This window comes from Palaemon carinicauda, chromosome 21 (assembly GCF_036898095.1).
Source record: "Palaemon carinicauda isolate YSFRI2023 chromosome 21, ASM3689809v2, whole genome shotgun sequence".
In the NCBI taxonomy this organism is placed as follows: Eukaryota; Metazoa; Arthropoda; class Malacostraca; order Decapoda; family Palaemonidae; genus Palaemon; species Palaemon carinicauda.
In genome coordinates, this window is record NC_090745.1 from 59,062,364 (window position 1) to 59,087,360 (window position 24,997).

General features: G+C 45.5%; 1 protein-coding gene across 3 annotated transcripts in view; it reads right to left on the reverse strand.

The window, feature by feature from the left end:
- Polr3F (RNA polymerase III subunit F) overlaps nucleotides 1-24,997 on the reverse strand; it is a 718,140-nt gene that overhangs the window by 611,112 nt on the left and 82,031 nt on the right. For all 3 annotated transcript variants that reach the window (XM_068345021.1, XM_068345020.1, XM_068345019.1), the window contains one exon: nucleotides 10,831-10,882. In XM_068345021.1, coding sequence (XP_068201122.1) covers nucleotides 10,831-10,871 — 41 coding nt within the window. In that variant the 5' untranslated portion in view covers nucleotides 10,872-10,882. The remainder of the gene's footprint in view (nucleotides 1-10,830; nucleotides 10,883-24,997) is intronic.

Below are 24,997 nucleotides of genomic sequence, written 5' to 3' on the forward strand. Positions count from 1 at the left end.
GCTCCCCACCCTAGGCTGGAGGCGTCTGTGAACAGGAGAAACTCGGGGGGACAGGACCCGAGGGGCATCCCCTTGAGGGAGTTCGACTGGCATCGCCACCATTCTAAGGCTGCTCTCGTGTCCGGAAGGACCGGAATCAACGCTTTCTGAGATTGATTGATTGATTGATTGAAAGTTTTCTGGCATCCTGACATCTAAGGTCATTGACGCCGATACCATTTACTGTATATGAAAATTAAAAGAGAATTCGATTAAAACCATAAAAATTAAGAAGTCATTAAAATAGTTAAATAGTTTTCAGAAGACCTGCTTCTGAAATAAATCTAAAAATTCCGCTCGCATAGTAAGACACATCATGTCCAAGAATCTTGGCAAGGATAAACCTGCCATCCTCACCTTGAGCCTCAAACAGATATCTATTTCTTAGGTTAGTAAAATTAGGGCATTCGGTCAACAAATGCCTCACTGTTAAAGGTACTAAGCAGTCCTCGCAATACGGTTGGTGTTGGCCCTTCAGCAGAAACTCGTGTGTCAATCGTGTGTGACCAATACGGAGACGACAAAGAGTCGTCTCCCATTTTCGGGGAATCATGTTATACCTCCAAGGTGATATGATATTTGTTACTTCCCTCATTTTATTGCCGTCTTGACTGTCCCAGTGCTGTTGCCATTTATCACAAACCAATTTCTTGATGTAAGGTAGGAGATCGTTACATGGAATGGGATACCTCCTTGGTAACAACTCGGATGCCGCATTCTTCGCCAGTAAATCTGCCTTCTCATTCCCAGACACACCTACATGTGCTGGAACCCAACAAAATCGAACAGTTATACCTTTCCGTCCAATAATAAAAAGCCATTCTAAAATCTTTAAAACTAGAGGGTTACTAGAATTAAAAACTTCTAAAGCTTGAAGAACACTCCTTGCATCACTAAAAATTGTAAAATTACCCTCCTTTTCCAAAGCTATTTTCTCAATAGCGGTTAATATGCCATACAGTTCGGCAGTAAATATGGAAGCTGTTAGAGGAAGTGCACCTCTACAATTAAAATCATTACTATGTACTCCAAATCCAACGCCAGCATCAGATTTGGAGCCATCAGTATATATAAAAGTCGATCCCCTATGTTCTTCGACATGTTCCATAAAAAGAGACCTGGATTCTAAGTCAGTCATATTCTTCTTAACTCCAATAAAGTATTTACAAAATGATATGTCAGGTAATTTCCATGGAGGCGTTGATGATACCTTGAATGGAAGTACCTTATTTCTAATTATATCCAGACTATTTAAAAATCGTTTCACCCGAAAGCCATAAGGTTGAGGAGATTTTGGGTGCAACTCAAAGTATGATGCGTGTCTTACAAGGCTTGCAGTCTGAAAGGCTAGAGAGCTAGGGAGTCTTTGCAATCTAAACCAATACCGAAGAATGGAAGACATTCGGTAAAGGTCTAGAGGTAACTCTCCAGCATCAACAAGGAGACTTGGGATAGGCGAGGTTTTAAAAGCTCCAGTAGATAATCTAATACCTGCATGATGTATCGAGTCTAATATTTTTAACCGCCTTGGGGTGGCTGAAGAATATACCTCACAACCATAACTAATTTTGGAAAAAATCAAGGCCTTGTATAATTTCAAAATAGTATTGCGGTCTGCCCCCCATGATGTATGGGACAATACTTTTAAGATATTCAGAGCTTCAACACATTTAGCTTTTAGCGCTTTTAGGTGAGAAACCCATGTAAGTCTACAGTCAAATATCAAACCTAAAAATTTGGTTTCCAATACACATGATATCCGTTGACCTTTAATGTATATATCCGGGTCTGGATGTACTCCCCGGATACGACAAAAATGGACAATGGTAGTTTTACTTGTCGAGAACTTAAATCCATTCATGTCAGCCCACTGGATAATTTTATCAATAGAGAGTTGGATTTTTCTCTCAACCATTGCCATTCTAGTGCCAGCAAATGATATTGAGAGATCATCCACAAATAGTGTTGAGAGAACATCCTGGGGAATGGCTGAGGATATCCCATTAATTGCTAGTGCAAAAAGGGTTACACTCAGCACACTACCCTGAGGAACTCCTTCTTCCTGGCACTTACTCTCTGATAGAGTCTCCCCCACTCTCACTTGAAAAACTCTACGTGAAAGAAATGCCTGAATAAATAGTGGCAGCTCTCCTCTCAATCCCAATTCATGAATGGTTTTAAGAATACCATATCTCCATGTGGTATCATATGCCTTTTCAAGGTCAAAAAATACTGTAACATGGTGCTGTTTGGAAGCAAAGGCTTCACAAATAGAAGACTCAAGTCGTATCAACACATCAGTCGTTGAGTGCATTTTTCGGAATCCACATTGAATCGGTGATAAAATACCTTTCTTTTCAAGGTACCATATCAGCCTTGCATTGACCATCTTCTCCATAATTTTACATAAACAAGATGTCAATGCAATAGGACGATAGTTTGCTGCTAAAAACTTGTCTTTACCGGGTTTTAAAAAGGCTAAAATAATGGCTAGTTCCCAAACACTTGGGTAACTATGATCATGCCATATTCTATTAATAATACTTAAAATAAATAGCTTTGTATTAAAATGTACATGTTTAATCATTGCATATGGAATTCCATCGGGTCCAGGGGCTGTATCGTTGCAATGAGCAAGTGCGGAATCAAATTCTCTTTCAGTGAAAGGAGAATTATACGACTCTTCCCTTCTTGTTGCAAAATTTAAAATTTTATTTTCTTCAGTGCTCCTATACTGGTGACCAGGGGCTCCTTCACACTTGCTGGATACATTTGAAAAATGATTAGCCAAGGCATTGTTAACTTCATTTGCTTCAGTTACATACTGGCCATTCACCTTCAACACTGGTGGTGGGTTGGGGGTGAATTTGCCAGCTATCTTTTTTACTTTCCTCCACACAGAAGATGCTGGTGTTCTACTGTTAATGGAGGAAACAAAAGACATCCATGACTGGCGCCTTGCTTCTTTCATGGCACGACGGAACTGTGCTCTACATTTCTTGTACATAATTAAATTCTCATCAGTTCGGAGTCTACGCAATCGTGTTAGAGATCTTCTTGTGGCTCTGTGGAGTGCAGTTAGTTCTGAAGACCACCACGGGACTGGTCGTCGTTTGAATAACCCTGTTGTTTTGGGAATTGAATTGACTCCTGCTGTATGAAGAGTTCCATTCAGCAGGTCTATAGCATCATCAATACTTTCAAACTGTTCTGCTCTCCCTTCGATTTCACTTAGCTCGGAAAATTTAACCCAGTCTGCCTTGTCTAGATTCTAACGTGGCGATCTTTGCAAAGGTGGACCCTTGTTGGTGTTTATAATGATTGGTGCATGATCACTAGTATGCCAATCGCTTTCTGAGAGCCTGTCTGGGACCATAGGCCCTTGAGGTTCCATTGTACGGGTCTGAGCAGTATCTTCCCTTGGGGAACCAATTTCTCTAATGAGACCAGGTGACCTATCAGCCTCTGCCAGTCTTTCGCCCTCCTGGAATGCTCCGACAGGAACGGCTGAATGATTTTGATGAGGTTCTGTATCCTGTCTTCCGAGGGGAAGGCCTTCCCCTGCACGGTGTCCAACGTCATACCCAAGTACCCCATTCTGTTGGATGGAGTTAGGTTCGATTTTTCCAGGTTGATAATGATTCCCAGACTCCTGCAGAATTGGAGGAGGTCCTTCCCTTGCTCTTCCAAGAGGGCCTTTGAGCTGGAAAGGAGCAACCAGTCGTCTAGGTATCTGATGAGACGGATACCCCGTTCGTGAGCCCATACTGAGACCGTTGCGAAGACCCTCGTGAACACTTGAGGGGCCGTCGACAGGCCGAAGCAAAGGGTCCTGAACTGCAGGATCTGGGAGCCCCATTTTACCCGGAGGAACTTCCGACTCGACGGGTGGACAGGGATCTGGAAATACGCGTCCTTGAGGTCGATCGTCATCATGAAATCCTTCTCCCTCAAGGACATCAGGACGGATTTTTGGGGTGTCCATCTTGAAGTTCGTCTTCTTGACGAACTTGTTGAGGGCCGAAAGGTCTATCACTGGCCTCCACCCCCCCGTTGCTTTCTCCACCAGGAACAGGCGGCTGTAGAAGCCTGGCCCTGGGAGAAGGACTTCTTCCATGGCTCCCTTCTCTAACATGGAGGAAACTTCTTTTTGAAGGGTGGCCCTTTTCAACGGGTCCCTGGGAGCCAACCATTCTGTCCGGGTGGCTGGAATAAGAGGGGGTGGATCCGCTATGAAGGGGACCCTGTAGCCTTCTTTCAGGACGGACACCGTCCAAGCATCCGCCCCATGCGTTTTCCATGCTTGCCAATGAGGTCTGAGGCATCCCCCAACCCGAGGCTTGGGCGGGAGTAGGGGGCCTCTCCCTCTACCTTCTCCTAGAGGGGCGGCCTGATCTGCCTCTCTTCGAGGCGGAGTAACCCGACCTGAAGGAGCTGGCAGAAGCTGGAGCTCCCCTGCGGGAGGGCTGAGGAGTTGTTGTCCAGGAGGAGGAAGGGGCGTCCCTCCTCGAAGAGCTGGGGGTGGCCTGAGGAGTCACGGCACTATCCGAGACTGATCTCCTGTAAGGAGGCCTTCTGGAGGATGTATGTCTGGGGGCGTTGGTCTCTCTCCTCTTGGACACCTTCTCCATTAGCACTTCTAGCTCCTTCAGAGGAAACAGCGACTCACCCCCTAGGGGTAGGCTACGCACCACTCGGGCCTCTCTGTCCGGGATTTTCCTTGCCAACTTAGAAAGCACTGTGTCCCGTTTTCTAAGGACCCAGTTGGCCATCAAGGAGAGTGCTTGGTAAGCCATAAACTTGAGGGCTTTCCCCCCGGAGGTGAGAAGGTCCGTCAGGAGACCCTGTTGCTCAGGATCGTCGGGGTCTGTGGAGGCTCGTATGTTCACCAACGTGGAGGCCCACCAGTCCAGCCATGAGGAGACGTTCACAAGATCCCTTGACATCTCCTCCATTATGGCGGCTTCAGTGGGTGAGAAGGAAACAGGGGCTGAAGAGGCCCTTTCGTCCGAGCCGCCTTGTCCCAGGATGTCCAAGGCTGGGTCCACCCTACAGGGACCTGGGCGCCGTCCTTCCGGAATATATACCTTGCCCTGTGGCTTGAGACCTTGGAGGAGTTTGGAGGCACTCTGGGACTTGGGGGCCTCCGCACTGCTGGCCACCAAGTTATCTATGTATTCTTGTCCCAGTACTAGGTCTGGGGCGAGAGGAAGGGCAAGGGAGGACTTCGGCAGGGCGTCACGGTGAGTGTATCTCAGGAGGCTCGACCTCCAGGCATTCACCTTAGGCGCCGAGGGTTCTGGAATCCCATGGAGCCTCCTGATGAGACCTACCACCCTTCTGTAGGCGGAGTCCTCTGACGGGGAAGCCTCGCCTCCGTCGGCCGAGGCCTCGACCTGGCGTGGGGGCGCCGTGCTTGGACGGTAGACAGGGCGTTCTCCTCTTGGTTCCAGGGAGGTCGACCCGTAACCGTAGGGCGCTCCGTACGCGGGTGGATCTCACCGTAGGACGGGAGCCACCGGCTCCGGGAGGACCTTCGGCTGCCCCAAGGCTCTGGAAGCGGAGGACACGGTCCCGGTGGGATGACCCGACCACGGGAACCGGTCCTTCCTGCTTGACGACCGCCCCAGCTGGGCTGGTTCGGTCGGGCTGCCTTCTCGGAAGCGCGTTTCCCCCGCTGGGCGGGGTGAACCGGAGGCCTCGAGGACTTATGCTTAAGAGCGAGGTCCTTCCTGCGTGGCAGGTCGAGCGGTTCTAGGCTGTGCGTAGGGAGCGACAACCTAGAGGCTCGTTCACTGGACCGAGAGTCTGGAGAGCGGAGCCTTCTGGACTCTCCTGAAGGGACGTAGACCCATTCGCCGCCGGGAGAGGCATCCCTCCTGTACTTACGGGAGTGAGAGCGGGGGCGCTTCCTGCTGTGCCGCGACCTTGACCTGGAGCGGGAACGATCGCTTTCGGCCCGCTCTCTCTTCCGGTGTCGTTTCTCCCTGAGTTCTCCCCCGGAGGATGAATCCACCTCTGAAGAGTCTGAGGGCACCACGTTCCTCGCGTAACGGCTGCTCAAGTGACGCGCGGGGGAAGCTCTTCGCCGTCGGTCGTCCGAGACGGGATGTTGGAGGAAGTCTTCGGGAACTGCTGTAGAGATCGAGGGCACTGTGTCTACTCTATCCCTGCTAGGAGGCCAGGGGCCCAGGGACACGTCCATCCTTAGCGGTGACCTCCCCGGAGTCTTCGGCAATTTCCACCCGAAAGCATCGCTACTCGGGCGGCGAACTCTAGCGTGGTTGTCCTCTGGAGGGGGAGAGCCCGACGCACCGGCCCACGAGGGCGGAGGGGACTCCGAAATAGCAACACTGCCCCATACTGGGTCTTCCGAGGAAGCGTGATCCCCTGCCACGTGGCCCGATTCACCCGAAGCACTAGCGGCCCTTCCGTTCTCTCCAGAGGGGCCAGCCCTTGGTTCCTCCCTCACACTGGGTTCACCGGGGAGAACGCTATGGCTAACTATAACACTGGGGGCTTGTTGCCCACTCCTCTGCGAAGGAGACGGAGAGGCCGAGGCTTCGTCGGACCGATCACCGACCGACGGTAAAGAGGACACGCCACTCACTTTCTTGGGGGAACGCTTAGACAACTTCTTCTTCTTGGTACTGTATCGTACCCACTGTATGCCGTCCCAACTTACGCACTCCGGACACGTGTCCGAGGAGGAGCAAACTTTACCCCTGCACGTGGATCAAAGGGAATGAGGGTCCACTTCTGGCTTAGAGAGGAAAGCCCCACACGACTTTCCGGCTCTAGGACCAGGGCAACGACGCACATGCTCCATCGTTCGCACACGAAGGGCCAACACTATCGAGTTACAAGAACACTGGATATACGCAAGGGGGACGTACTGAAACACTTGCGAATACAGTAACGCACTACGCAGAAAAACACAAGTCCCCACACTGGAAACACGTGGAATCACAACGCGCCAAAGGATCGAGAGAGCGAGAGAGTGAGATGTTTCACATCTCACGACCAAGAACTTAATGTGGATGCTGACCCGGGAAGGCAGTGACCTGCCCTGATCCTGCCCTCAGGGCGTATCCTGGCGGCGGGGGTAGAAACTATATGGAGCGGGATAGGGGGGTAACGCGGGAAAATCTTGGTCGAGATTGAGAGGTCACCAAGTGACTCCTATAGAAAGTAGTTCTCGGTGAGTATATTGTGTCGGAACAACTAAACTTTATTGCTATCATCATTAACACTACCATTAAAATTATCGAAAGGTTAGAGAAAGATAAATATTGCCAGGAATGTAACCACAACTCTATGTTTATATTTTGTTAGCTCACATAAACAAAAGTTGATTCAATTGATCATATGGAATTTATCCTCAAATAGCCATATTATGAAATTATGCCAATAAAATGTATGGTAAATATCGTTTGGTTACATTTATCATCAGTCACTGTACCTAGGCCTACCAATATACTTGAAAAGACAATTGATTTTATACGTTTTAAGGCGATTGACTTGCAGACTTTGAACAGCTTTGCACATACAGAAAATTTATTTTCAAGAACTAGCGACCACATAATGTACTGTATGACCAGAATCCAAGCCCCCCTCTTAATCTAAGCTAAGACCAGGGAGGGCCAGACAATGGCTACTAATGACTCAGCAGGAAGAATATACAGGCTCCCCTAAACCCATCCTTAGCTCACAAGGATAATGAGGTTACAGAAACTAAACAAACTAACGAGTTTGAGTGGGACTCGATCACCAATCTGGCGATCACCAGGTAGAGATGTTACCAATAGGCCATAACAACCCTAGGACTAGTTTCTGACTTTGAGCTGATACTGAAAAAAGGTCTATTATTTTATCTCTTAATATGGCATGGGGAAGGTTCAAACCTATGCCACTGAGTATCCTGGAATCCACAAGACCATCACTACAACCACTAAGCTACGCCAACTATAAGAAAAACTCTGATTCAAAAGGCAAATACGTCAACAGAAAAAACAAACAGTTGAAAGAGGAAGGGAAGCCGTGTGGAATCGGAATCCCCCGCACTCAATGGGAAAACAGGCCAAGATAAAAAAATTCCTCATTAACCGTGGCTTTTCCCTTATCTTCGATAGCCCTTCCTGCTGCAATAACTAATGATAATTGAACTAAGCAGCCATTTATTTTCAGCCCAAGAGCAACACAATTCACTGTGGGAAGAAAGATTAAATATCTGACCTCTGCAATTGGTACATTTTTATAACATTCCTTACAATCATGTAAATCCCACAGGTGAGGTGGCTCCTGATTGGATTGGAAGAGGGAGCACCAGCAAATCTTGAGAACACCATGAAAAAGAATACGATGGGTTGCGCAAATGCTCATCAGATTAACGGCAATCCAAAGAGGATAACACAGCAACATTAAACACAGGTAACTGGTGTGAAAAGAACCCACAAACACACAAATGCTTGAAGGAACTAAGGGCAAAAAGGCTTATTGAAAGTCAACAGCTCACCCGCTCGAAAACAACTGAAGAAAGACTTGAGTGAACTCTCATTCCAGCCGTCAGTATTATAAACGGCGGTACAGAATAGGAGGTACTGTATCAGGATTCTCAATGAGGTAAAAATTTGGGCGGGTTATTGGGTTTCCGGATTAGATGTTTATTAAAATGAAAATATGGGGTAGCATTTTGAGGGTTGAACTGGATTAAGGGCATTTCAAGTATTTTTCAAGGAAAAAATTTAATTGATGTGCGAGTAACTTGAGCTATGAGCTTGACCATGGAATGAATTAAAATCGTAGGTCAAGGTACCACTGCATATCGTTCCAAAGGAGCCATTTATTTAGCTTTGAATTAGTTGAGATCGGGGTCATTAACCCGATGCTAAGTCTGCTTGCTACACCTGACCAAAATCTGCAAATCATTACAAACGATCGTGAATATGGAGAAAGCATACCAGGAGATGCTCTCAATGATAGTGTACATGTTGTAACACGATAAGAACAATCATTTCCTAATAAGCGATCATGCCTTAAAAGGTGATCGTAAAGGCAATCATGCTCATGAAGGCGCTCGGGAACGTAGAGAGTCACATTGAAGAGATTGTGTCAGAGACAATAGTCATGTACTCTTAGTACACTTCTGATGTCTCGGTGATCATATTCATGGCTCGTGGTCACATGGAGATTGCTCCTTCTTACGAGACTCTTCAGATCTTCTACAAGAGGAAGCTTCAGGCATCGCTGGAGAACGTGGAGCATGAGGTTTTTTCAGGCGTGTGCATGGGGAAGTTGTTCGTTGCTTGTGAGAACTAGAAAAACGATTGAGCTGCAGGAGCATCAGGAGAGGTTTTCGGAGCAGTTCTGAGAAATTGTGTTCATCTGGAGGTTCGTGTTCGTGACGATGGAGTCAGCAAGGCATCCAGGGAATGTCCCTGGGAAGAGGAGGAACAAAAGCATAGCTATATTTCCTGATCAGCAGAGCTCTTGCCAACTCTCAGACAAGATTTAGTACTTCAGGAAGGAGCACAAGCGCTAGAACTCATAGGCTAATCGTCTTGTACATCAGTGAACTCCTCCTTATCTTCTTCCTCCTGGCAGCAGGCTGCTCCTCAGCAGAGGAAGAACAAGTTGCTGGAACAAATGGAGCAGGGGCAGGAGAGCTCCCACGCTTCTCGCTCAATGAAAGTAAGGATTTCCTGGCCATAGTCAGAATCTCTACTAAAGGCGATGGAGGGTTGTCTGTGGCGGCAGACAAGGACACATCCAAGGTTGTCACCTCAAAGTTCTCCTCTGCAGACAAGTGGGGAGCGACAGCAATGCGACATCACTTCCAGGACATAGCAGCTGGTAGCACCTCAGGGAATTTTTCTCATGACAGGGCACCATCAATACCAAGGCAGGCCAGAGCAACCCAAGGGCAAAGTCCTTGCATAAGTTGGCAATAGCAATTATGGCGGCACGAGAGCTTTGAGCGAGAAGTAGTGGGTATTACCTGTCTCGCTCAAGAAACTCCGAGAAGGAAAGGCAGTGGCTCCCTTTGTCTTCTTATTTCCTCCAATGGACTCGGAACACTAAGAACACAGGAAATCCTGCGAACAGTCAAGCCTTCTGCAGAAACTACACAGTTGATTAGGGTCAACTTCCAGTTTGCTCATGCAGCAGCTACTGTACATCATCACCCAGGCTTACCAGGGCCCAGTTGCATGCCCACCCATCAGCCAGGCTTACCAAGAACCAGCAGCATATCCACCCATGAAGCTAACATTATGAACAAGCAAACACATTGCAATCAACCTGAAAAGAAAAAGCAAAAAAATCTGAAATCCACCCAAAGTAGGATGCTAGGAAGTACTTGTATAGAACGGCAGCCGAAAACAACATGAAGGTAATGCTTCAGTTGGGCGATGTCTACCCGCCACCTGGCAGCCAGCTGTTTACCTTTTTAAAAGTTTAACAGCTGTTCCAACTTGGCTGAAGTCATACTCTATCAAAGGTCGAAGGTTAGTATTACGTACAATATAGGAACAAACAATACTGTATTCAATCTTTAAATATTTTATTGACACAAACTGAAACTTCCCATAAGAAAAAACTAAGGAAAATTAATGAGATCTAAAAAGCATTGCCTCAGGGTTCACACATATAAAGGATATAAAGGAAACTTCACCTCTAACACTAAACAGAATTCTTTATAAGTATTATGGCTACTGCTTAAGTACCCTATTTAAGAATTATTAATACAAATATGCAAAAAAATACAATAACGTGCTTGAAGCAAGGATTTACCTTTGTTCCACCTGGGCTGCAAGCTCTGTATTGGCTGCCATCCTGATCAAGTCTGCAATATGTAGAAATATATAAGGGCATAAAAAAAATACGCTGTGAAATAATTTTCAACCATAAAAACATGACATATAATATAACACAAGTCTTTATAATCCATAAGCCATTTATAATACAAATTAAAAAAAATGCATTGTAATTACTGCAGGTATGGTGATATATGTTCAAGTTAAAAATAACATGATAACTAAATTTTAAGAGACAGTAATTGTATGCCTAAATTTATAAAAGAAGAATTAGTCCACTCTAGCATAAAGATCCTACTTTTATATAACCTACAAATACATTTCCTAACTGTCAGGCCCACCCCTTTAGTAATGGTTACCAGCAGAGAGACAATATTTGAGATTAATTACTGGAAGAAATGACAAATTTGGGAATAACTTGTATCTTTGGGCTTGAGCCATGTCATCCTGATGGAAGTTCCTCTAAGCAGCTTTCTACTTTGGATATTTCCTACGAATGAAATACCAGAGAATTTTACCTATAAAGGTATCACAGGGTTCTTACCCCTGTAGCGAATATAGTAAGGTAAGGAAATTTTGGACAAGGAAGGCAAAAATTGGACAGGTGCAATATCTCTAAACGGATTTTGAGCGAAGTGAAAAATCTATTTTTGGGTGAGATACCCATGTCGTCCTGATGGAAGGTTTCTATCAGTAGCTTCCAAGGGATATTTGAACTACAGTACAGTGATATTCCCAGAGAATTTACCTTTAGGTCTCCAGAATTCTAACTCCTGCCACGAATATCCTTAAAATTTCTCTTAAGGATATCACATAATATCAGGGGACGTATATCTTGATACGACACATAGAAATCTTCACCCCAAATAGCGTTTTCGCTTCGAGGGGGAAGAGTGGTAAATTAGAAGGGGAGCCGTTATCAAGGTTACCCTTCCTCCCATACTACTATTGAGTATCTAGATGGCGGCATATCCAAGATGGCGGTTCTTCCTAGTAGCATTGAGCATGGTGCTACAGATATAGTAGTTTCTAGAGGGATCCTACCAAGGCCTTTTCTATAGAAAAGGAGGGCGGGTCCATCTTGACACCATGGCTATCTATCCCAAAAATAGATTTTTCGCTTCGCTCAAAATCCGTTTTTTGGGCTCAGGCCATGTCGTCCTGATGGAAGTTTACCAAAAAATTACTAGAAAGTACTGTATCTGTAGATTTTCATAGGTGCCTTAACCTTCGGACAATTTTTCTATAGTCATCTGAACCATTGAGAAAAATAACTTTACCGTTATCCGTCATTATCACTAATCATAGACAATGTTAGTGCTTCCTGCCCCCTGCAGGGAAGAGTCATACTAGACAGTAGAAAAGAGGCCTCAAAGTTAGCATATATTGTATGAACAAACATCAGTATCCACCAGATATACAAACGGTCTCACAGTTTGTATATATTGTAGGAACAATATAAGTGTCAACTGTATATCCATTGTTTGTAAGCATACAATGATATGAGGTTTACTTAAATAAATAAGAAAGAGAACTCTGGCATATTTGATATGCAAATTGCGGGGCGAAATAGGACGCAATTACATTCTAATAGACATTTTTTTTTTAATAAATGACTAAATGGAATCGCAAGTGAAACGAATGTAACTTGTTAAAGGAATTATACATGCTACGTATAGAGAAAATATCTTTTCTCCCTGAAAGGGAAAAAATGATGAGTGCCACTCTAAAACTGAAAATTTTTATGAATTTTCCCAATATAAATTCTATAAATGTTGTATACTATCAACATTGTGTACTACGTACACACGGCACAAGTATTATCTGTATAATTCCATACCTGAGATTTTGAACAGTCTTAGTGTCACCATGGTGACAATCACTTAAAAGTTATCGCACTGGAAGTGTCAACCCCTTTTCACCCTAATTGATAGTCCCAATCAATCAACTGTTCATCGCAGCACTAGACGACAGGTTTTAATATATTACCTGCCGCCACCACATAATGCTTCAGTTCACAGACTTGCTTAGCGTAGTGTTTTTAGAACACTCTGGATGATTTCCATCCAGTATATGAGCGAAGACGCTCAAAGTCCATATATTGAAAAAAGTTCAGTGATGAAGAAATTTTCCTTGGATCATAACCTGCGGGTGTACTGTCGGGATCCGCTCTGTGAATGAAGTAGGTGAGCTTCGCTCTCAGTTGTTTTAGGGATAAGTTTGATCTTGAGGTTTCTCCTTTGGAGAGCTGTCCTCCTTTGAAGTCTGAAGTTCTACGAAGATAGACCTTTAGACACTCTACTGGACATAGAGAGACATCTTCCTTCAGAGGGCATATTCTCCAGGGATCCCATCTTTTAGTGGATAGCTCGTTCTTGGCGAGAAAAGCTGGATCAGGAAAGAGATTCAGTTCTCCCACTTCTGTGAACTGAATGTGGCCCTCATTTCTTGATAGGGCTACTATTTCACCAACACTAGCCCCTGAGGCTGTAGCGAACAGGAAAATAACCTTCTGGGTTAGATCCTTGAGAGCACAATCTTCATTGTTCAAAGATGAAGCATAATGTAGGACCTTGTCCAAAGACCATGAGATGGGCTTCGGAGGAGCTGCAGGCCTTCGGGATCTTGTTAAAGATTTCGTTCGTCAAATTCACTTAAAAGGCATATAAAAGAGGTCTAGTCAAGGCTAACTTACACATAGTTATCATGTTAGCTGCCAGACCTTGATTATGAAGGTGGATAAAGGACAGACAGAAGTCTATTGAAACTTCTTTCGGTCCCTTTGCTTTAACAAAAGCAACCCACTTTTTCCAAGACGATTCATATTGTCTTTTAGTTGACTTAGACTTGTATTCTTCTAAGAAGTCCATACTGCCTTTTGAGATCCCATATCTTTTCTTAACTGCTAGGGTGAGAAAATCCTGAAATGAAGGTTTTGGGGTCTCTGTGATGAATCGAAGACCGTTAACTTCAGAACCCTTTGAGATAGTGCTGGGTTCGGTACAAGGGCCAGCCTCAGCCTCAGTTCCCTCACTAGAGGGAACCAGTTGCTCTTGAGCTATTTGGGAGCCACTAGAGCTGCCGTTCCTTGGAAGGATCTCAGCATGTTGAGGACCTTTAGCAGGAGATTGGATGGAAGGAACAGGAATTTCCGGGTCCATTCGTTCCAAACTAGGGACATGGCGTCCGTTATCTCCTCTGGAGGGTCCTCGTATGGGGCTAAATATTGAGGTAGTTTCTTGATGACGCTCGTCACGAAAAGGTCAATCTGCAGTTCCGGGGCTTGTTCCAAGATGGAAGAGAATGAGTCTGTGTCTGTGGACCATTCTGACTCTATCGGCTTGAGCCTGAGTAGAGCATCCGCTGTCACATTGCGGATCATTTGGAGGTGAACTGCTGATAGGTGCCATCTCTTTAGGCAACGGATGGCTAATATCATATGGATTACGTGGGACGATCTCGAGCCTTGTCGGTTCAGACATCTCACTATCACTTCGCTGTCCAAGATCAGCCTGATGAGGGCTGATCTGCGTGGGGAGAGTTTTTCAACGTCAGCAGGACTGCCATGGCTTTCAGAATGTAGATGAGAAGGGCCTTGAACAGAGATGACCAAGTCCCTTGGACTTTCCTTTGATGGGAGTGAAATCCCTATTCTTCGGTCGAGGCATCCATGTGGATGATCTTCGATGGTAGAGGTGGTTGCAAGGGCACAGGCCTCATTAGGCTCTTGGCCTTCGACCATGGTTGAGAAGTGATCAAAGTAAGGCCGATATCGGTCATTTTAGATCTCTTCGAGCATTTGATGCGTATCTTCTTCAGACTCCTGACGCATCTTTCAGCTGTGCTCTTAGCACTGGGTTTGTCACTGCTGCGAACTGGAGAGAGTTCAGTACTCTTTCCTGTTAGCGTCTTGAAATCCTGTCAGATTACAGTAGTCTCTTGACCGACCCTGTGATCTCCTTCTTCCCTAAGGGAAAGGAGAGACAATGTGACCTTAGGTTCCAATGGTTTTCCAGATATTGAAACCTTTGAGCTGGAGAGAGTCAAGACTTCTTGAAGTTGATTTTGCATCCCAGATGTTCCAGGAACTGGGTTACTTCTTTTGGATGCTTGCAGACCAACAGCTTCGGGTGCTGCCCGCACCAGCCAGTCGTCCAGGTACTTTGTTAACTGAACAGTTTCTAGGTGTGGTTGTTGCACGACTGCCTGCCAATTTCGTGAAGATACTTGGGACTTTGTTTAGTCCGAAGAGTATGGCTCTTAGAACATACTTTTTTGGCTCAAGCCATGTCGTCCTGATGGAAGTTCCTAAAGGGTAGCTTCCTTGGGTATATCTAACTACGGCGATACAGTATTCCCAGAGAATTTACCTTAAGGTACCCAGAATTCTAACTCCTGGAGCGAATACAGTATCCCTAATAAAAGAACCAGGGATATCGTGAAATATCAGAGGACGTATTCTTGACACGCCACATAGCAATCTGCACCCCAAACTGAGTTAACACTTCGAAGGGGTCAATTGGCAAGAAAACGAAAAACGAGAAAGAAAGGAGAGCCGCTCGTAAGGTACCTCTCCTCTCCCGTTTCTTAAGCGTGCATTGTGCCACTCACGGCGCCATCTGTACAGTATTCCTTTTTGCGTAGCTCAACAACTTGGTGTTTTTCCGTGTTATCTCGCAATTCTTGGTTTATTTCAACATTATAATGCTTTCTCCAACTTCTGTTTCTGATAAGTTGAGTATTATCTCTTTTATGTATAAATGTAAGCTCTTGGTGATTTTAAAATAATTTGATAGTGATATCTTTGTTACAAGAGCTGTTGCATACCGGAGGCGTCCTGGACGCTGTCGCTCGCTATGTATGAGTTATTTAGTTAGCCAGAGTGACGTTCCCGGCTGTTTCGCTTTAATAATTTTAGCTATTCAGCTTTACATAGGATTTCTTTATATGATGCCTTTAGTATTTTCGTTTTGGCGAATGATTTGCCAATTCTGGCCTACGCTAGACCTTGTAGCCTAGTCGTTTGGCCCTAGTACTTTCCTGCATGATATTCAGATTTCCGAGTATTTTAAAATTTTATTGAAGCTTTAGGCAGTTTTAAACATTTAAGATTATGTTGATTTTCTTCCAAGATAGTATACGAGTGAGTTTCGGTGATTTAGGTAATCGATTCTCTTCGCGCCTAGGCTAGTTGTCTATGGAGCCATAGTCTACTTTCTCACACTCCCCGGTTGCTCTCTTCTCTTCGGAGAATGTGTGCAATCCCTTTCCCTCTGCTTAAGCCTTGGGCTTAACCCTAATGGTTTACCTGAATTGACTTTAGATACAACTATATTAGGGTGTTTCTGTTCTTTCCTGTTTCCAGTAAGTCTGGCTTCAGGAAGGGGCAGGACATCAGAGTTCTTAGTCTGAGTCTGTTTCTGTCTAGCATTGTGGTTGAGATTCCCTTGCTAGGCTGACAGCAGACATAGGAGGCTTAGCCTCTTTAGTTCACTTTCGAAGGTTTCTGTACGAGATGATTCCTTCTTTTTGTGATCTAGCAGACTAGTCCAGTGTTGTTGTTCTCGGTGAGGAGGATGAGATCCTCCTTTTCTGTGAATAACAATGCCTTCCTTGCTTTGGTTCCGAGGGAGTTGGCAAGTACTGCTGGCCTCCCTCCTCGGATCTCCCCTAGGCTAAGATGAGTTTTCTTGGCTGCGGGTGATTCATTATTAGAGCAAGGTTGGCAGGACCCTCTTTTCCCCTTTCCCCCTCTTTCCTTATTGATGGCCTAGCCATAGCATTCCTGTCCGTCATTCTACATCTGTACCTAGCATAGGTTAGGATGTGGAGTTGACTCAGTCCCTTGCCGGCCGGCACAAGGGTCTTCTGCTTTGAGTGCTGCCCGGACCTCCCTTGGTCTCTCATCCATGTTTGTATGTAGAGCCAGATGGCATTGGTCAAGGAAGCCTGAAGTTATATTCTCCCCTTCTTTATGTGCACTCTTTCGGGTTGCCGGGCTATGAGGCAGTACAGTCTCTTGTCCTGGCATCCATTCTGTTTTTCTTCTAGTGTTTGTACCCTAGCCCGGCTGCCGGCCTAAGTGGACGGCAGCTGGGCAGTTGGAAGTTCTCTGGTTCTTTTGCTGCCGGCCGGCATTGGTTGTATACCTTTGCCGGCCGGCTATAATATCACTTCATAGTTCTGCCGGCCGCTACGATTAGTGGCCGGCAGCTGGGTGCTATCGTTGTTTAGTTGCCGGCCGGCAGTCCCCTGCCGGCCGGCAATAGAAACACACCAAGGTTCTGCCGGCCGCTACGTTTGGCGGCCGGAAGCCGGGTGCTATCTTGTGTAGTTGCCGGCCGGCAGGCACACGCACTGGAACCAGCGTTCTTCCACCTTATAGTCTAAAGTAGTATGCTTTGGAACTAGTTAAGGTGTGTGCCGGCAGGCACACGCACTGGAACCAGCGTTCTTCCGCCTTATAGTCTAAAGTAGTATGCTTTGGAACTAGTTAAGGTGTGTGCCGGCCGGCACATTACCTTCTATACTGTAGCCAGTATTTTTCAGTATAGTATATACTGCAGGGAGAAAACTATAGTATAGTATATGTTACAACACTAAGTTTTTCTAACACTCTTGTGTTGTCTTGCGCAGCCCTTTGGTGTAACCATACAGATAAAGAAAGTGAGTTCTTTCTTGTCTACTATCCAGTATTTTAAAATTACTTATTTGGGTGTGAGCTACACCTGTTTTCCTCTGGAAATTATTTATTGGTCACCCTTGAATAGAATAACCATCCAATTTTATTATCTGGAAGGTTGCAGCAATTGACTGTGCGGGAAATACAAGTGTGTGTCTTTCCTTTCTAGTTTAGTGATTCTAAGCTATGTATATCCAGTGATACGTAGTTCACTTGATACTCATGGAATTTTCTTCTCTTTACAGGAGGACAATCCGAAGTGTGGAAGCGTTTTCTGCAACGTCCGCAGCAAGAACTTCTGTGGACATGACTTGTGTAGGAGGCACGCAGCATGCGCAGTCTCCAAAGGTGATCTCCGGTATTGGGACCCGCATGTATGTACCGTATGCACAAACCTGATTACTGACGCTTTTGATTCCCCTAAGACGGCGGAGTCAAGGGACGCAGCAAGGGAGAAGCTTCGTACCTGGGTAAGGGGCTTTCAGAAGAACACTTCTGGCCCCTATCTTCCAAGTGTGAAGATGAGGGCTTACCTTTTCCCCAAGGCGTCAGCAGAGGCAGTGATTCCTCAGCCTCAAGCGGAGATACCGTTGGTTCAGATCCCGGTGGATGCTGAAGTCGCGGACGCCCTGCAGGACATCCAATTGGACGATAGGATGTCGGAGGTGTCCGAGTGTTTGGAAAAAGACCTTCTGGCAGAAGACCAGGAAGAGGAGCAGGCTCCAGACAATGAGGAGGAAGAGTTCGACGAGGTGTCGGCTACTCCGGTTCAGGCCCCTGAACCTATTCCCTCAACATCGTCCTCTCTCCCAGACGAGCTGGGAAAGACCCTTTCTTCCATCGTTGGAATGATCCAACAGATGCAGAAGGAAAATAATGAGAAGGCTGCTGCAATGAAGTTGGAGATGCGGAGACTTGCAGCATTACATGGGCCCCAGAAGAAGCTCAGCGTGAAAGACCTTCCCTTGTGCTCAGATGCCAACCCTTGGAGGTATGCCGAGCACATGCCTATGACGACGGGAAAGATCGTCATTTCGGAAAAGTTGGGCTCAGTCCCCCTTGAGGAGGTGGAATTCTTGCCCAGCAAGGAGTCGTATCCAGACTGTTATGTCTGTCTAAGGAAGGAACCAGCCTCAAAGGAAGAAACGGAGCCGAAGGAGGTCATAGTTTTTGACCATGCTAAGGCTCAAGCTTTGTTGTCAAGCTCGATGAAAGAGAGGGGCTTCACAAACTCAAAGGTACCCGCTTTGAGTAAGAAGCACCCTTCCTTTGTGTCCTCTCCTTCTAGAGCCTTCCCCTTTATGCAGAAAGGGTTTACGGCCGTGCTGAAAGCGATCGAGGCAGGTAAGCCATGCCCCTCCTTGGAGGAGTGTAAACCTCTGTTTTTGGCCCTACCCACGGACCACAAAGACTGGAAGGACGTCCATCTTACCTTCTCAGTCGGGAAGTTGGAGGCCGATATTGCCGGATGTCAGTTCGGTGAGAACTTCCCAAAGCTGTCTGACTTTCTTTTGTGCAGGGAGCTTGAGACAAAAGAAAGACTTGCTGCCTCAATGTCTCATCAAACGACTCTGGAGACAATGGCAAGTGACCCCAAGGTCCATGAAATGTTTATGGTAGTGGCTAAGACACATCTAGCCACAGTGACGAAGGACCTTTATAGTTTCGTCGAAGCTAGGAGGGCTTGTAGGGAGTTCGTGTTCGCCTCGGCTGCGGTGAGGCCCGAGCCAAGGAAACTAATCTCCTCCAGCATTTGGGGCAAAGACCTCTTCCCTAGTGAAGTGGTCAAGGAGGTTGTAGATAAGGCTGCCACAGAGAATAGAAACCTTCTCCAGAAGTGGGGCCTATCTCTCAAGAGAAAGTCTTCCCGGATGAGGGTCCCCAACCAAAGAGGAAGACTAAGAAGACTAGGCTACCCTCTCGGCCAGCCAAGCCATTCAGACAGCAGCAGCAACAACTTCCTTTGCCTACAGTGCCCCAGATGGTGGCACAAACCCCGACCACGTACCAGTGGGTACCCCAAGCCGTGACTACGCAGTCTCCGGCATTTAAAACAGCGTTCGAAGGGCAGTCAACTACCTTTCGAGCGAAGCCTAGAGGAGCAGCCAGAGGTTTGTCTAGACGCCCCTCAAGGGGGAGGGGATTCAGGGGTGGTCGCGGTCAAGGAGGCAAGACCTCAGGGCAACAGCAGCCAAAGTGAAATGATACCGGTAGGAGGGAGACTTCAGAATTTTCGGGATCGGTGGACCTTCGATCCCTGGGCCCACAGCCTACTCAAGAATGGACTGGGTTGGAGCTGGTACAGCACTCCACCCCCGTTCTGGAGGAGTACATTCAAGAGCTCTTGGAGAAAAGAGTAATCCAAAGGGTAAAGTCCATCAATTCCAAGGGAGGCTGTTTTGTGTTCCCAAGAAGGACTCAGAAAAACTCAGAGCCATTCTGGACTTGTCGCCACTGAACAAGTTCATAGATGCTAACACTGCAACACATAAGGACCTTACTGCCCAAGAGGGCATATACCGTCTCCATAGATTTTTCAGACGCCTATTGGCACGTTCCAATCAATCGCCAACTCTCCCCCTACCTAGGGTTCAAGCTACAGTGAACCCTCGCTACTTCGCGGTTCGACCATCGCAGATTCACCACTTCGCGGATTTTTTCCATAACCCATATATATACAGTAATATATATATATATATATATATGTATGCATGTATTTATGTATATATGTAGGTATGTATATGTGTATACATATAAATATATATATATATATATATATATATATTTATATATATATATATATATATATACACACACACACATGTGTATATATATATATATATATATATCTCTATATATCTAAAGTAGGAAGATGTGATGTAGTTCTAAGGGAAAAGTATGGGAAATATGTCTGGGTAATAAGCAAAGCTCTACCTCCAGTTTGTTTCTACGTTATGATCAGAGATAAATGTAAACAAAACATTGGTTGCCATTTTTTATCGTGCTTATTAGCATGTTTAGGAAATGCATGATATAAAATCACCTTTAATATTTGTGCCTGTTTTAGTTTAGGGTACTGTAGTACAAGCATTAAGTGTTCTGTACATTAAAGGGTAGTTTGTTAACAGTACTACGTACAAGGGAAGGTTTTAAAAGTCTGAATATACATGTTGAATAAATAGGTAAATATGGTGTCACTACTTCGCGGATTTTCACCTATCGCGGCCGCGACTGGAACCTATCTACCACGATAAACGAGGGTTCACTGTACATCGAAGGCTCTACGCCTTCAGAGCCATGCCATTCGGGCTAAACATAGCCCCAAGGATCTTCACGAAGCTTGCGAGCGCAGCTCTCAAACAATTACGCCTAAAGGGAATCCAGGTGGTAGCCTACCTGGACAACTGGCTGGTGTGGGCAGCATCCAAGACAGAATGTTTGCAAGCTTCCCTACAGGTGATCCAGTTCCTAGAGCATCTAGGCTTCAAGATCAACAGAAAAAAAGTCTCGACTTTCTCCATCTCAAAAGTTCCAGTGGTTGGGAATCCACTGGGACCTAGTGTCACACCAACTCTCCATTCCGGTGAAGAAGAGGAAGGAGATAGCTGGTTCTGTCAAGAGACTTCTGGATTCCGAAAGAATATCAAGACGCGAACAGGAGAGAGTGCTGGGTTCTCTCCAGTTTGCCTCAGTAACAGACCCTGTGCTAAGAGCACAGCTAAAGGATGCAACCGGAGTTTGGAGAAGTTATGCATCAAACGCGCGAAGAGATCTGATAAGACCAGTACCGCTTCGTCTATGTACGCCTCTTAGGCCTTGGTCCCGAGTCAGGCAACTAAAGAAGTCGGTGCTTCTTCAGCAACCTCCCCCCTCGTTGACTATTCATACAGACGCCTCGAAGGAGGGGTGGGGAGGTCATTCTCATCGGAAGAGGGCCCAAGGATCTTGGTCCAATCTATTCAAGAGATTTCACATAAACTTTCTGGAACCTATGGCAGTACTCCATACCTTGAAGAAAGTCTCCCCTCGCCGCTCGATCCACATAAGGTTGGTACTGGACAGTGAGGTGATTGTGAGATGCTTGAATCGACAAGGATCAAGGTCACCACCACTAAACCAGGTGATGTTGGCCATCTTTCGACTGGCGGAAAAGAAGAAGTGGTACCTGTCGGCAGTTCACTTACAAGGAGTCCGCAACGTGACAGCGGACGCTCCATCCAGGTTCACACCGATAGAGTCGGAATGGTCCCTAGACGCAGGATCATTCTCCTTCATCTTGAGTCAAGTCCCAGAACTGCAGATAGACCTCTTTGCGACGAAAGACAACAAGAAGTTGTGGAGGATTAATTTTATTTTAATTTATTTTTTTTGTTTGCCAAATCGAGAGAGAGAGAGAGAGAGAGAGAGAGAGAGAGAGAGAGAGAGAGTTTGTTTTAGTTTTGTTAAATCGAGATATATTTTATTTGCTTAGTTTTGTCAAATCGCGCGCAGCGCGAGAGACAGAGTGTTTATTTGTTTTAGTTTTATCAAAGAGAGAGAGAGAGAGAGAGAGAGAGAGAGAGAGAGAGATTTAATTTGCTTTAGTTTTGCTAAGATCGCGCGCGAGAGTATGTGTGTATGTGCGTTTGTGTGCGCGTGTGTGTTTGTTTGTGCGTGTGTGTTTGTGTGTGCGTGTGGTTGTGTGTCCGCGGTGCGCGCCGAAGAACAAGTGGTAGTTAGCGAATGATTGTTTGTAGTGGGAAAGACTGTCGGTATATTTGAGGTTGTTTGTTTACCTTTTTTAGCTAGGTTAGGGCGGTAATGAATGTCTTGGGCGAAAGGATTTGCTATTTGACTGCATGAGGAGTCGGTTGTTTGTTTTGTTCTTCAACAGCCGGCTGTGAAGTGATTTTTCTTTATATCAGAGTAAGTACTGTTTTTATTTATTTTTGTTAGGCGCGATCATGAATGATAGAGTTATTTATTTATCTTTGATTATAGTGGGATAGTTTAGTTAGTTAGGAGTTTTCGTAAGCGTTTTTTCTTTTTTATTGCAGGCCGTAATTCCTCCTTTAGCTCCTTAGACTCTTTTAAACTCCTTGGAGTTTTTGTTTGTCTGTGGCCTGTTGGTTGCCTGCCGCACATTTGATAGATTGATGACGACCTGGACCGTATAATATGAACTTAGGAGAAGACTGCGGATGTTTATATTTAGACTGTGAGATATAGAAAGAATTTTAATTGTTGACAACCCGGCTGAAAATAGATTTGTTCTTGTTGATGATGATGACATGATGATGATGATGATGATGATGATGATGATGACCAACGATAATGTGATTGGACTGTCGAATTGACTGCAGTTATTGTTTGCCAGGAAGTTGTGGCAATTGGCTTAAGGACTGTTGTCAGTGTGTGGAGTCTATGGACGACGGTGGCCACACACGTATATTATATATTTAGGGGTTTTTTCGTATGTTTTAGTATTAAGTGATTTATTTTAGTGTTTAAGTGATTTCCGTTACTGTGTGGGGACTGTTGGTGTTGGGTTGTAAAGTTTTTGGTGATTGGTGAGTTCTGTGTACCCACACACACCGCTATAATATAAATATAAAAGTGTTATTTATGTCTGTCTAGTGTTAAGTTTGTTTAATGTGTGATTTTTGTTTTGGTTGCGGTAAATAGTTTTAAGGTTATATTTTGTTTGTTTTTCTCTTTGTGCAATAGTCCAGTTTAAAGTAAAGTAAGGGGAAAGTTTGTGTTGTGGGATATTTTGAAAGAAGAGTGATCAAAGGTGTGGGGGTTTGTTATCGTTTACATCCCGCCACAAAGTGTCCCCGTACGAGGATTCCTTGGCGGAAGCAGTGGACGCGATGTCCCTCGACTGGAACAGATGGTCCAGGATTTACCTGTTCCCTCCTCCCAACCTTCTATTGAGGGTCCTCAACAAACTGAGATCTTTCAAGGGAGTAGCGGCAATAGTGGCTCACAAGTGGCCGAACAGCGTGTGGTTCCCTCTGGCATTGGAACTACGGCTGAAGTGTCTACCGTTACCAGATCCAGTTCTGACCCAGCAAGTTCAGAAGTCGACTGCCAGCGCTTCATCACAGAAAACCCGGAACCTGCAGCTCATGATTTTCTCTCCCTAGCAGTGAGAAAACGTTTCGGGATTTCAAAAGCCAGTATAGACTTCCTAGAGGAATATAAGTGCAAATCCACTAGAAGGCAATAAGAGTCATCATGGAGAAAATGGGTGGCCTTTGTCAAGGCGAAGAATCCACAAAAGATCTCGACGGACTTCTGCTTATCTTTCTTCATCCACCTCCATGGTCAAGGGTTAGCAGCCAACACAATATCAACGTGTAAATCTGCTTTGACAAGACCTATTCTATATGCCTTCCAGGTCGACCTCTCTAACGATAATTTTAATAAAATTCCGAAAGCCTGTGCTAGGCTCAGACCATCAGCACCTCCGAAGCCCATTTCATGGTCTCTGGATAAAGTTCTTCATTTCGCTTCGCTGTTGAACAATGAGGAGTGTGCTTTAAAGGATTTGACCCAAAAAGTTATTTTCCTGTTTGCACTCGCTTCGGGGGCCAGGGTTAGTGAAATTGTTCAGTTCTTGGATGAGGGAGAACTGAACCTGTTTCCAGATCCTACGTTTCTCGCCATGAACGAGTTACCCACCAACAGGTGGGGTCCCTGGAGAATCTGTCCTCTGAAAGAAGATGCATCTCTATGTCCAGTGGAATGCCTAAAGGTCTATCTTCGTAGAACTTCAGACTTCAGGGGTGGTCAACTATTCAGGGGAGAAACATCAGGCTCAAATTTATCGCTGAAATAACTTAGGGCAAAAATCACCTATTTTATTCGCAGAGCGGATCCAGACAGTACACCCGCAGGTCACGATTCGAGGAAAGTTGCCTCATCCTTAAATTTCTTCAATAGTATGGATTTCGAACATCTTCGCTCATACACTGGCTGGAAGTCTTCCAGAGTTTTCTTTCGTCACTATGCGAAGCAAGTGGAGCAACTGAAGAGGTCTGTGGTAGCAGTGGGTAGTGTCGTTAAACCTGCTGTTTAATTCTGCGAGGAACAGTGAATTTAATTGGGACGATTAATTCCGGGGGGGGGTGTACTGTAGAAGATAAAACGGATTTTGAGCGAAGCGAAAAATCTATTTTTGGGTGAGATGGCCATGTCGTCCTGATGGAAGTTCCTAAAGGGTAGGTTCCTTGGGTAAATATAACTACAGCGATATTCCCAGAGAATTTACCTTAAGGTACCTAGAATTCTAACTCCTGGAGCGAATATCCCTAATAAAAGAACCAGGGATATCGCGAAATATCAGAGGACGTATTCTTGACACGCCACATAGCAATCTGCACCCCGAACAGAGTTAACACTTCGAAGGGGTCAATTTTCAAGAAAACGAAAAACGAGAAAGAAAGGAGAGCCGCTCGTAAGGTACCTCTCCTCTCCC